The sequence below is a fragment of the Anomaloglossus baeobatrachus genome, chromosome 5 (genome assembly GCF_048569485.1).
Source record: "Anomaloglossus baeobatrachus isolate aAnoBae1 chromosome 5, aAnoBae1.hap1, whole genome shotgun sequence".
Classification (NCBI taxonomy): domain Eukaryota; kingdom Metazoa; phylum Chordata; class Amphibia; order Anura; family Aromobatidae; genus Anomaloglossus; species Anomaloglossus baeobatrachus.
This window is the reverse complement of record NC_134357.1, coordinates 504,279,704-504,293,809: the sequence shown is the minus strand read 5'-3', so window position 1 is coordinate 504,293,809 and position 14,106 is coordinate 504,279,704. Positions and strand designations below refer to the sequence as shown.

Below are 14,106 nucleotides of genomic sequence, written 5' to 3'. Positions count from 1 at the left end.
TGAAATTATGTGTCCAGACAAAAAGAAATTTTGAAATATTACTCAGATATAATTTTCCAATTACAAGAATTCAATAGACATTTTCACAAGTTGCAGGATCTCGAAATAGTCTTTGCCACACCGCTTGCGGTAGACATTGCTTTTGTGTTTCTGAAGATCTGCAGATGGGAGATCATGGACTTGCAGTGTGACACTTCTCTTATGCAGAAATATATGGTCATTGGTGTTCCAAACTCCTACAGGTTTATCTTACGAGAAAAGCTTCCCAAATTTGTTAAAGCTGCTTCCAAAATAATGGCCATGTTTGGCAGTACATACGTACTGTATGCAGTTTTTCTCTTCAATGAAGATTAAAAAAAAATCAGCATTATGGTCAAGATTAAAGATGAACATCTTCGTGCAACATTGTGACTGACTACCGCGCATGATATCAAGCCCAATCTTGACATTCTTGTATCTGCCAAACGTTGGCAACTTTGCAGCCAGACTGCGTTTTGTGACAGTTGAACTGGAAAACTGGATTGTTAAAATAAGCACGTGGAGTAATCCTGTAAATTTCCGTAACGGTTAAACTTGGCAGTATTATTGTAGTATTATAGTAATGTAGTAGTCTTATAGTAGTTCAAATAAATAGTTAATTAACAAATTTTTATTGTATTAAATTTGAAAGGAATGTGGCCCTCTAGCTTAAATTTTTTATGTGTGGCCCATTTACTTGTAAGTTTTAGACCTCTGGTCTACACAAACCATCCGAAGGCATTTGCGTGACATTGGGCTATCATCCAGATGTTCAGTTACAGGTGTCCACTAACCTCACACCACTCTTCTCAAACGATAACATGGGGTAGAGCAAAACTGCAATGGAGACTGGAGTAGAGGTCTATTCAGCAACGGGTCTTGCTTTTATTTTGGATTCAATGATGCCCAGGGATTGGTCTGGATGCCACGGGGCAACACCATATCAAGGCTTTCACAAAGGTACATGAAAGTGTCTCACGAGCCATTTATCAACAGGACAAAGCCAGGCCACATGTTCTTCATGCTACTGTGAGCAGCCTATGTTGCTGAAATCTGCTACCATTGACTGGAGCATCTCCAGACTTGTCTCCCATTGAACATATCTGGAACGTCATTACTCAGCAACTGCACAGGCAGCTGACAACAGTAGGTCTTGATCAATTTCCCAAGTGCATTCAGCGTGGCAGATCATTCCTCAGACAACCAATAATAATAACCTAATTGATAGCAGCCAAAACATGTAAATGCACGGATTTCTGCATGAGGCGTTTGTACTAGATACTGAATAGAGACTTTTGAAAATATTGTTGCCATTTTTTTATCATTTGTATATTATTTACATGTTTATCGATCCTATGATTTTCACAACTCTGACTTTTCATTTTTGGTTTTGTAATTTCAATGTTGAGTCGATTACGCATATTATAGACTGTTAAAAATGCAGTAGAAAGTGATCAAAACATTTTATTAATACCAAATATCAAATTATATAATTAAAAATATGCGCTTGCCAAGCAAAAGACAAACCCTCAAACAAGACCACTGACATAAAAATAAAATGTGTTACTGTCTCAGAAAATAGCAACACAAAAGCAAATTTGAATGAATAAATAAATAAATCTGCACTGTTTGGAGTTTAAACTTTCATTTTTTATAGTAATATCTAAAATTATTGATCCCCCTATCCAATTTAATGTCAGGAAGAGCTGTTAGTCTGCTCAGGATTGAAATATTACCTTCAGAGACTGGTTACTATTTAGAAATATATAAATAGATATAAAATCATACAATTGGTTGGTTGCTCCGGAAAGTGAGTGAATTTTTGATCTGGATACACTCAAACCAAAGGGACTGAGTAATGAAATAGAGCTATTTGCTTTCCAATAAGTTTAATACAGTACAGTGGGTATGGAAAGTATTCAGACCCCTTTAAATTTTTCACTCTGTTTCATTGCAGCTATTTGGCAAATTCAAAATAGTTCATTTTTTTCTCATTAATGTACACTCTGAACCCCTTCTTGACAAACCCCGCCCAGAAATATAGAAATGTTTGCAAATTTATTAAACAAGAAAAACTGAAATATCATATGGTCATAAGTATTCAGACCCTTTGCTCACACACTCATTTAAGTCACATGCTGTCCATTTCCTTGTGATCCTCCTTGAGATGGTTCTACTCCTTCATTGGAGTCCAGCTGTGTTTAATTAAATTGATAGAACTTGATTTGCAAAGGCACACACACCTGTCTATATAAGATCTCACAGCTCACAGTGCATGTCAGACCAAATGAGAATAATGAGGTCAAAGGAAATGCCCAAGGAGCTCACAGACAGAATTGTGGCAAGCGACAGATCTGGCCAAGGTTACAAAAGAATTTCTACAGTACTCAAGGTTCCTAAGAGCCCAGTGGCCTTCATAATCCTTAAATGGAAGAAGTTTGGGACCACCATAACTCTTCCTAGACCTGGCCATCCAGCCAAAGTGAACAATTGTGGGAGAAGAGCCTTGGTGAGAGAGGCAAAGAAGAACCCCAAGATCACTGTGGCTGAGCTCCAGAGATGCAGTAGAGAGATGGGAGAAAGTTCCACAAAGTCAACTATCACTGCAGCCTTCCACCAGTCGGGCCATTATGGCAGAGTGGTCCGATGGAAGCCTCTCCTGAGTGCAAGACATATGAAAGCCAGCATAGAATTTGCAAAAGAAACACATGAAGAACTCCCAGACTATGAGAAATAAGATTCTCTGGTCTGATGAGCCATAGATAGAAATATTTCTAAGCGGTATGTGTGGAGAAAACCAGGCGCTGTTCATCACCTGCCCAATACAATCCCAAGAGTGAAACATGGTGGTGGCAGCATCATGCTATGGGGGTGTTGTTCAGCTGCAGGGACAGGACAACTGGTTGCAATTGAAGGAAAGATGAATGCACCCAAGTACAGAGATATCCTGGAAGAAAACCTCTGCTACAGTGCTCTGGACCTCAGACTAGGCCGAAGGTTCACATTCCAACAAGAAAATGACCCTAAGCACACAGCTAAAATAAAAAAGGAGTGGCTTCAGAACAACTCTGTGATCAATCTTGACTGGCCCAGCCAGAGCCCTGACCAAAACCCAATTGAGCATCTCTGGAGAGATCTGAAAATGGCTGTCCACCAACATTCACCATCCAACCTGACGGAACTGGAGAGGATTTGCAAGGAAGAAAGGCAAAGGATCCCCAAATCCAGGTGTGAAAAACTTTTTGCATCATTCCAGAGAAGACTCATGGCTGTACTAGCTCAAAAGGGTGCTTCTACTCAATACTGACCAAAGGGTCTGAATTCTTATGACCATGTGATATTTCAGTTTTTCTTGTTTAATAAATTTGCAAAAAAATTCTACATTTTTTTTGTCAAGATGTGGTGCAGAGTGTACATTAATGAGAAAAAAAAATTAACTTTTTTTAATTTACCAAATGGCTGCAATGAAACAAAGAGTGAAAAATTTAAAGAGGTCTGAATATTTCCCGTACCCACTGTATATACCACCCCCTTCAACCTCATCTGAACCTGCTCCACAATTTCATCCCAATCATTTAATTACATTTTTTATATTAACGTATTTATTTCTGTGACAATGAGTACATTCTATAGAGATATTAAACAGTATACAGTGCTGGCCAAAAGTATTGGCACCCCTGCAATTCTGTCAGATAATACTCAGTTTCTGTCAGTTTCTTCTTGAAAATGATTGCAATCACAAATTATTTGGTACTATTATCTTCATTTAATTTGTCTTCAATGAAAAAAAAAAATAATTTGTCATAAAGCCAAATTGGACATAATTCCACACTAAACATAAAAAAGGGGGTGGACAAAAGTATTGGCACTGTTTGAAAAATCATGTGATGCTTCTCTAATTTGTGTAATTAACAGCACCTGTAACTTACCTGTGGCACCTAACAGGTGTTGGCAATAACTAAATCACACTTGCAGCCAGTTGACATGGATTAAAGTTGACTCAACCTCTGTCCTGTGTCCTTGTGTGTATCACATTGAGCATGGAGAAAAGAAAGAAGACCAAAGAACTGTCTGAGGACTTGAGAATCCAAATTGTGAGGAAGCATGAGCAATCTCAAGGCTTCAAGTCCATCTCCAAAGACCTGAAAGTTCCTGTGTCTACGGTGCGCAGTGTCATCAAGAAGTTTAAAGCCCATGGCACTGTGGCTAACCTCCCTAGATGTGGAAGGAAAAGAAAAATTGATGAGAGATTTCAACGCAAGATTGTGCGGATGGTGGATGAAGAACCTCGACTAACATCCAAACAAGTTCAAGCTGCCCTGCAGTCTTAGGGTACAACAGTGTCAACCCGTACTATCCGTCAGCGTCTGACTGAAAAGGGACTGTATGGTAGGATACCCAGGAAGACCCCATTTCTTACCCCGAGACATAAAAAAGCCAGGCTGGAGTTTGCCAAAACTTACCTGAGAAAGCCTAAAACGTTTTGGAAGAATGCTCTCTGGTCAGATGAGACAAAAGTAGAGCTTTTTGGGAAAAGCCATCAATATAGAGTTTACAGGAAAAAAAAGGCATTCAAAGAAAAGAACACGGTCCCTACAGTCAAACATGGCGGAGGTTCCCTGATGTTTTGGGGTTGCTTTGCTGCCTCTGGCACTGGACTGCTTGACCGTGTGCATGGCATTATGAAGTCTGAATACTGCCAACAAATTTTGCAGCATAATGTAGGGCCCAGTGTTAGAAAGCTGGGTATTCCTCAGACGTCATGGGTCTTCCAGCAGGACAATGACCCAAAACACACTTAAAAAAGCACTAGAAAATGGTTTGATAGAAAGCACTGGAGACTACTAAAGTGGCCAGCAATGACTCCAGACCGGAATCCCATAGAACACCTGTGGAGAGATCTCAAAATGGCAGTTTGGAGAAGGCACCCTTCAAATCTCAGGGACCTGGAGCAGTTTCCCAAAGAAGAATGGTCTAAAATTCCAGCAGAGCATTGTAAGAAACTCATTGATGGTTACCGGAAGCGGTTGTTTGCAATTATTTTGGCTAAAGGTTGTGCAACCAAGTATTAGGCTAAGGGTGCCAATACTTTTGTTTGGCCCATTTTTGGAGTTTTGTGTGAAATGATCAATGATTTGATTTTTGTTTCATTCTCTTTTGTGTTTTTTCATTGTAAGCAAAATAAATTAAGATAATAATACCAAAGAATTTGTGATTGCAATCATTTTCAAGAAGAAACTGAGTATTATCTGACAGAATTCGCGGGGTGCCAATACTTTTGGCCAGCACTGTATATTATATACCCCATATATACTTTTATAGTGAATACGTACGAAAATTAATTGATTAAACATATGCTGCGTAGGTCTATAAATTTAGACAACTGAAGTATCTGGGCCATCCTTGAGGACAGGGGCTGTCCATGCCTGTTTTTCTCCAGGAGCGCTCCAGTGTGATCCTTTTAGACGAGGTACACTGTAGAGTGCTGGGTACTGAGATCATAGGAGCAGCGGCATGGAGGCCAGCGCAACAGCAAGGGTAAGCACCCAGACTCTCTGCTAAATCTGGCAATATTCAGCGTGAACTATACTTAATAAATGAACTAGCGAACTGAAAAAGTAACTGAATTACTATAAACTAAACTGTACAACCTGGCAGAGCTTTATTCAGTGGCTACAGGGCTTCTTTCCACAAGTGGATAATCCAATACAGTTTTTAGAACTTGTCTAAACTCATTTGAACCCATGGACCTTGCGAACTTATATGAATCTACATGACTTAGTTTATTGCATTTATCTTCCTCATCTTCTCTATTTTATCTTTATATCTTGTTTTGTATTGATTTTATTTTTAGGGTGGTTTGCTACCGGCCGGAGCAACCAACCAATTGTATGATTTTATATCTATTTATGTATTTCTAAATATTAACTAATCTCCCAAGTTAATAATTCAATCCTGAGCAGAAAAACAGCTCTTCCTGACATTAAATTGGATGGAGGAGAGGGATCAATACTTTTAGATATTTTAGATATTACTATACTTTTGCATTTTAAAATATATAAATACAAAATGAAAGTTTAAACTCCAATGAGCGCAGATTTATTTATTCTATTTTTACTCTTGGCAAAGAAAGGGTTTTTTGCCTAAAATCTGCTGCAGTTGGGGTAGTAGTGGTATATTAGCGCTCTGCAAATCAATGGTCATGGCAGAAATAGGTTATAGTCCAGACCATATACAGCTTTGGTAAAGTTACAGACTGTTACAATTAAGTGATGAGACATACAAGTATAGCGAAAAAATGTTAGCAAAGCGCTGCTAATTCAATTGCATTATCTGCATTGCTCAAAATCTCCTTGAATACGATCAACCCTCTTAAGCTTCTATATCGGCATGTAGGTCATAGTAAGCTAAATGATAGCTTGATATCTGCGATCTGATATCTTATTCCAGAGAAATCCACATTTTCTTTTATATGTAAATGATCTGTTAGGATCTATCGTATGTGCCAGACACAAATGTCGCTGAGAATCTGTCTCCAGAGGTTATGTTCCTAGAGTCAAATGTTCCTAGACTGGCCCTTATGTTTTTCTAATAGGCTAGTATTGACACCATAACGACTTATTACGTACTATGTATATCAAAAGCAATCTGCCTGCCTTTGATGCGGGCTTGTACGCTAAGCCCGCATCTTTCCCTGCAGATGAAGGCTTAATTATTCAGCCTTCTTCCGACTTTAACAGCTGTCAACCTGTTAAATTCCACTGTCAATCTCTGAAATCGGCATATAACGCATGACGGCAGTAAGGCATACTGTTTTGACCCTCATCAGCGTTCCCGCAATGTGACAGCAGGACGCTGATGTGTTGTCAAGATAGCCAGGGGTCTGCTGAAGATTCCTGTGTCCGACATCATACTACTCCAGTGAAAACGAGCCTGTGTCATAGAAAACTGTGGTTTCTTCTATATACAGCAATGCTCATGCACTTCTGTGTATAGCACAAGTAATCAGACCATTGTAGGTTCAAATCCCCTAAGGGGACTATTAAGTACAGTGAAAAGTAGAAAAATAAGTTTAAAAAAATATGAAAAAATATAAAAAGTTAGAATCACTCCTTTTACCATATTAAAAATTAAGAAATAAAGAAAAATAAAATTAAAATACACATATTCTGTATCATTGCGCTCGTAAAAGTTTGATCTATCAAAATATAAAATAAATTAATCCGATTGGTAAACAATAAAAAATAAAAACTCCAGTATTGCATTATTTCAGTCACAACAGAAAAAAATTAATTACAGGAGACCAAAACATCGGGTACACCACAATATAATAAGAATAAAAACATCAGCTTGGTGTGCAAACAAACAAGCCCTTACACAGCTCCATACCACGAAAAATGAAAAGGTAACGGCTTTCAGAATGCCGCGACACAAGCAAAATTTTATTTTATTTTTTTTTCCAAAATTCAGATTTTTTTCCTCCACTTAAATAATACAAAAACTATAAATGTTTGGTATCTTTTGACCTGAAGAATCACATTGCCAGGTCAGTTTTCTGGAAACATAAATGCTCTACATAATTATTTTTTTTTGCCGAATTTCACGGTTTTTGCATGTTGCCACATTTGGAATTCTTATTAGGTTATGGCTCTTAAGATAAGGGGTATAAACAAAAAACGCACTAAAAAACAAAAACAAATCACCAGGTCCCTAAGGGGTTAAACCAAAAAGTATCTACTTTTTTCATGAAAACGTCGATAGTTAAGGTAAAAGATCACTCAGCAGCACAATGTGCCAAATATGGTAGAGATTTTGCTGCAAGTTCTATAGTAGATAAACGGAGATCCATCATGCTCTGGACAAAGTGTAATGAATGAAAAGGATTTTTTTTAAAATGAAGACCCATATTTGGATGATCAACAAGAACTGATTCATAGTTAAAACATTTCCAAAATCCTAAACACAAAAATTACTACTCTACTGTGTGACTTATCTGATGTTTAACAAGATCAGATTTATTTGTAATACATTGCCCACATTGTGAACATGAAAATGGCTTCTCCACTGTGTGTTTTTTCTGATGTCGACGAAGACTTACTTTGTCTCTGAAAAACTGCCCACATTCTAAACATGAAAATGGCTTTATCCCCGTGTGAATTCTCACATGTTGATCAAGACTTGATTTCTTACCGAAGCATTTCACACATTCTGAACATGAAAATGGCTTCTCCCCTGTGTGAATTCTCTGATGTACAACAAGATCTGCCATCCTAACAAAACTTTTCTCACATTCTGAACATGGAAACGGATTATTCCCAGAGTGTGTTCTCTGATGTCTAGAAAGATCACATTTCTGAGAATAACATTTCCCACATTCAGAACATGAATATGGCTTTTCCCCTGTGTGAGTTCTCAAATGTACAACAAGATATGCTTTGTGTGTAAAACATTTCCCACATTCTGAACATGAAAATGGCTTCTCCCCTGTGTGAATTCTCTGATGTACAACAAAAGTTGCATCATGCTTAAAACATTTCCCACATATTGAACATGAATATGGCTTCTCTCCTGTGTGAGTTCTCTGATGTACAACAAGATTTGCATTATACTTAAAACATTTTCCACATTCTGAACATGATAATGACTTCTCCCCTGTGTGAATTCTCTTATGTTTAGCAAGTTTTGTATTATGAGTAAAACTTTTCCCACATTCTAAACATGAATATGGCTTATTTTGTGTGTGTACTCTTTGATGTTCAACATCCTTTCTGTAATTTTTGTTTTCAGTAATAATCTGTGATAAATCGGTAGATAGGACCTGTTGAAAAAGATCAGCTGATAGATCTATACTATGACTGGCTGGAGGTGTTTCTGGGATAATGGCTTGCTCTTCATATGTTTCTGGTGGTGGGATACCATGATCATCTGCTTTGACATCTGAGAATATCATATATTCCTCTGTGCTCCAGGTACAGTCATCTGTCAAAAATGAAACCATTATTATTCTTCAATAACAGTGCTTTGGAACAATATTCATTCTAATATATTATTATAAATATCAGAATACTTCAGTATTAAAAAATCTATAAAATTTAAAGTAAATGTTGATATTCAACGGATTAGGACATTGATAGCCGCAGAAGACTTTGTATTGCTGTTTGTACCATGTTGGATTCATAATCTATAACCTCAGTCTTCAAATGCTAACAACTTACTTAAATTAACTTAATTGTCCTCGGAGGAAATCCGGTTTCCGGAAGGCCTAACAGGTACACAATTGTCTTTTCCAATCCTGAATACTGGAGAGAACTTATTATGAGCCAAATTTTGTTTCACCTATTTCCATTTATTAATGAAGTCCTTTATATTCAGCTCTTCCACTTTTTCTGGGACATTCAGAACTCTATTTTTTACGCTGAGTGTAATCCTCCATTTGCTCAAGATGCTGCTGTGTCTCTTCCACTCAAGCAATCTTCTTCACATATAACTTTTTATGGTGGTGTTATAGTTGTCTTGAAACATTATTTCTCTTATCTTGCCAAAATCATGTTGATAATCATCACTTCTTCTTTTAGCCTCCTAGCTGCCCCGACATCGCCTTTTAATGTTGAATTATATTTGTTGATGTTTTTTTTCGAGTGAGTCCTTGCATATTCTCTAGTTTTTCTACAACTGGTTCATGTTTCTTGGTTTCTGTATCATCGAGCTTGGTTTATAGACTTAAACAATACAGTTTAGCTACTCTTTAATGATAAAGAAAATCTATTTTAAAAGTTTGTGTGTCACAAATTCCGATTTTTTCCCACAGTCAATTTTACAATCGTACAAGCCACACACAAACATAAGGCCTGCTGCAAGAGCTAGGTTTATTGACATGTAACTTCCTACCTACATACCTATCTGGCTTGTCTTATTACATCCTTTTGGGGAAGGGAGGTAGAATTTTGCAAAAAAGGGAGAACTTAGCTAACAAAATAGACAAAAAAAAAATCTAAACATGAAACTGTGCTTGTCAGGTTTCCAGGTTTTCCAGTTCTCTTTTGACTGCCCTTGCCCTCGGTTAACATGGAGGTTACCGTTCTGTTGCCCTACTTCCTGTTCAGCTGCTTAAAAGGCCGCCTCCCAGCCCAGTCCAGTGCCTGAGTATACTGCCTGCTGTGTGCTCCTGCTGTGTTTGCTGCTTATTCCTGATTGCCTCTGGATTCCCCTAAAAGACTACCTACCGATTGACTCTGGACTGTACCCGGCTCTTCAAGGCTGTGCCCGGATTCCGTTTACCATCTTCGGTCAGCACTCCGCCTGGTTCTCTTTTGGTTCGTAACCATTCTGGACAAACATTTCCGTACGGACACTCATTGACTTTACCGCTTGCTCCTTATCCCGGCTGCTGCGCATTTAGGCCTTCCGGGGTAGATTGCCGGACAGTCCCTGTATAGGGGTTCGCTCTGGTGGTCTCCCTGGGGGAGTCCGGTGCGTGGCCCCGGGAATCCCCTGCGCGTCTATTCCGGAAAGTATTGTATGTGTTATTGTGTTGTTGTGTTTGTTCTGTATCTACCGTGGTGACATACTATAAAAATCTTGTACCCGGAACTCGTCTCTGATTGTCATTGCCCTACGCTATCGAAATCCTCAGAACATAGAATAAGTATTACATTATACTCAGGCCATTAGAGGATTTCGCTGGGGCAATGACTGAGACACGAATAGATCAGCTGTTCTCCATGATTAACTCCCTGCAGCAGGAGATGGAGGTAGTGCAGACTAAGCTTAGAGATGTGGAAGCGCAGCTGGGCCATGATCACCAGGTACTGGGTCCGGCTATACAGGATTTGCAAGTCAGAGTGGAGGCTCAGGAAGCCGTCCCCACTACGTCCGTATCAGCTGCCGGTATGCCTAGGTTACCCCCATTCCGTTTCAATGGTGATCGTAGTCAGTTCCGTGGATTTATTAACCAATGTATACTGTTTTTCGATGTACATGCTGATTATTACCGTTCTGACCGGTCAAAGGTGTTATGTATCATCATGTTATTAACCTCACGAGCACTGGCTTGGGCTAATCCTATGATAGAAAACCGGGACATCCGTTTAAATCACCTAGATGACTTTCTGAACGCAATGGCGCAGATGTTTGATGATCCGAATCGCCGTGCTACCGCTGAATCTGCTCTCCTTTCCTTACGTCAGGGAAAGCGCTCTGTCATTGAATACGCCACTGAGTTCAGGAGGTTAGTGGTAGACACCGACTGGGGAAACAATGCATTATTGTCCGTTTTCAGAAAGGGTTTGTCCGGTACCATCAAGGACGAGTTAGCCCGTTCCGAATCCCCAGGGGATTTTGACCTGTTCCTCCAGCACTGTGTGCGCATAGATACCCGTTTGACGGAACGTAGACAGGAAAAATGGGCAGCTATAAACCGTATAAATAATAATACGTTTCCTTCCAGAGAACCTGCTTTCAGGACGCCACGGGAGGCTGAGGACGTTCCTATGCAAGTGGACTCTCTACAAAAGCGAGAGACCAATGAACGTCGTGAACACCGGCTCCGTGAGCGTTTGTGTTTCTACTGCGGTCAATCGGACCATTTCTTAATCGACTGCCCGAAACGTCCGAATCGCCCAAATAAGGTATTGGCAGCCATGGCAGAGTGTGATAACACGGACGCAGAGTCTGATATCTCTGAGGCAAGTGGACACTTGGATGCGGTATTTCCCTTGACTGTAATGTCTACCTCACCGAAGGACTCAGAAGGGAAATATACCCATTGTTCACTCCCCATTCAGATCCGGTGGGAGGGACAGCTAATTCCTACCTCTGCAATGATAGACTCTGGGGCAGGGGGAAATTTCATGGACTTTTCTTTTGCTAGTAAACACGGTATCCGGACTCAGCAAAGATCCTCACCGGTTACCATGGAGACGGTAGACGGATCTCCGTTAACATCTGGACCAGTGGATCGGGAAACAGTACCGCTAGAATGCGTGATGAAACCAGGTCAGCAGGAGACTCTTATTTTCATGATGATCTCTTCTCCACATTTTCCGATTATTTTAGGTATTCCGTGGCTACGGTCTACAAATCCGGTCATCAATTGGGAAACTAAGGAGATATCCTTCCCACCGCAGAGTGATCCGGCCATTTGTCCAACTGTTCCGGTTCCGGTAACACCACATGCAGAAGGCACGGTACAGGTACCCGTTTTACCCCCGGTTTATCGTGACTTCGCTGACATATGCGACAAAAGAAAGGCCGATCGGCTTCCTCCGCATAGACCGTATGATTGCCCCATAGACTTACTCCCAGGGGCAGAAATCCCGTTTGGTCATGTTTACCCGTTGGCGGCACCTGAGCTAGAAGCCCTAAAGGAGTATATTGATGAAAGCCTGGCCAAGGGATTTATTCGCCCGTCTACCTCGCCCGCAGGGGCACCCATCTTTTTTGTGAAAAAGAAGGAGGGGACTCTGAGACCCTGTATTGACTACCGGGAACTGAATAAAATAACCATCCGGAACCGGTATCCGTTACCGTTGATTCCGGAGCTATTGGAGAGAGTCCAACAGGCAAAGATATTCACCAAATTGGACCTCCGTGGGGCATATAATCTGCTTCGTATACGTCCCGGAGACGAGTGGAAGACCGCGTTCCGATGTCGGTACGGACATTTTGAGTATTTAGTGATGCCTTTTGGACTTTGTAACGCTCCTGCGGCATTTCAACATCTAGTTAATGATATTTTCAGGGATATCATGGACCAATTCATGGTGATCTATCTGGATGATATTCTAATCTTTTCTGATTCTCTCCAGGAACACCAGGAGCACGTCAAGACCGTACTTACCCGGCTGAGGGACAACCACCTGTACATTAAACTGGAGAAATGTGAGTTCCACTGCTCACAAATACAATTCTTAGGTTATGTCATCTCTCCTCAGGGACTGAACATGGAATCTAGCAAGATACAAGCCATTCTCGACTGGCCGGAACCGGGAAACATCAAAGAGGTACAACGCTTTGTCGGTTTTGCCAACTTTTACCGACGATTTATCCGTAACTTTTCAGAGATTGTTCGTCCCATCACCCTGTTGACTAAGAAAGGACAGAAGTTTGTATGGTCCGCCCAGGCTCAGGAAGCGTTCCATCGTCTCAAGGGATGTTTTACCTCAGCACCCATACTAGTGCATCCGAATCCCGCACTTCCCTTCATCGTGGAGGTCGACGCTTCCGACTACGCATTAGGGGCCATTCTTTCTCAAAGGACCGGGGACAAGAGTCTCCTGCATCCGTGTGCCTTCTTCTCCCGCAGGTTGTCCCCTGCGGAAAGGAACTACGACATTGCGGATAAGGAATTATTGGCGATTATTGCCGCCTTCAAGGAATGGAGACACCACTTACAGGGAGCCGCGCAGCAAGTGATAGTACTCACAGATCATCGTAATCTGGAATTTCTTAAGTCTGCCAGGTGCCTGTCTCCACGGCAAGCCCGTTGGAGCCTATTTCTTAACCAATTCAATTTTGTTGTTACATACCGTCCAGGTTCACGTAATGGGAAAGCCGATGCCTTGTCCCGAATCCCTGCCGTGGACTCCGTGCCTGGAACCCCGTCGCAGACCGTGTTATCAGATGCCAATTTCGTTGGAGTAATCCAGGACCAGGACTTGTGGAAGGACATCAAGCTGGCCTATGATGGTGATGTATTTCTTGCTGCCCCCCCGAATGATGTAACTCTTGTTCTTCGGAATGGTGTGTGGTTAAGAGAACGACGCATTTATGTCCCGGAGGCCGTAAGACTTCGGGTTCTCAAGTTGGTTCATGACTCCGTGTTGGCCGGTCATAGGGGGGTACAGAAGACGCAGGAATTTCTGAGCCGGTTTTTCTGGTGGCCTACCTGTTTAAAGGACGTGAAGGACTATGTCCACTCATGTGTGGTTTGTGCCCGGTGCAAGGTCCCTCGTGTGGCTCCTACGGGACTCCTCCAACCGTTACCCGTGCCATCTCGCCCTTGGGGGTCTATCTCCATGGATTTTATTGTGGAGTTGCCAGTCTCAGGCGGGCATAATACCATTTTAGTGGTGGTGGATCGATTGACTA

General features: G+C 40.9%; 1 protein-coding gene across 1 annotated transcript in view; it reads right to left on the bottom strand.

Annotated features, from left to right (window-relative positions):
• Positions 1-7,044: 7,044 nt before the first annotated feature.
• LOC142311939 (uncharacterized) overlaps positions 7,045-14,106 on the bottom strand; it is a 34,033-nt gene continuing 26,971 nt past the window's right edge. The window contains exon 4 of the mRNA XM_075350809.1: positions 7,045-8,997. Coding sequence (XP_075206924.1) covers positions 7,991-8,997 — 1,007 coding nt within the window. The 3' untranslated portion in view covers positions 7,045-7,990. The remainder of the gene's footprint in view (positions 8,998-14,106) is intronic.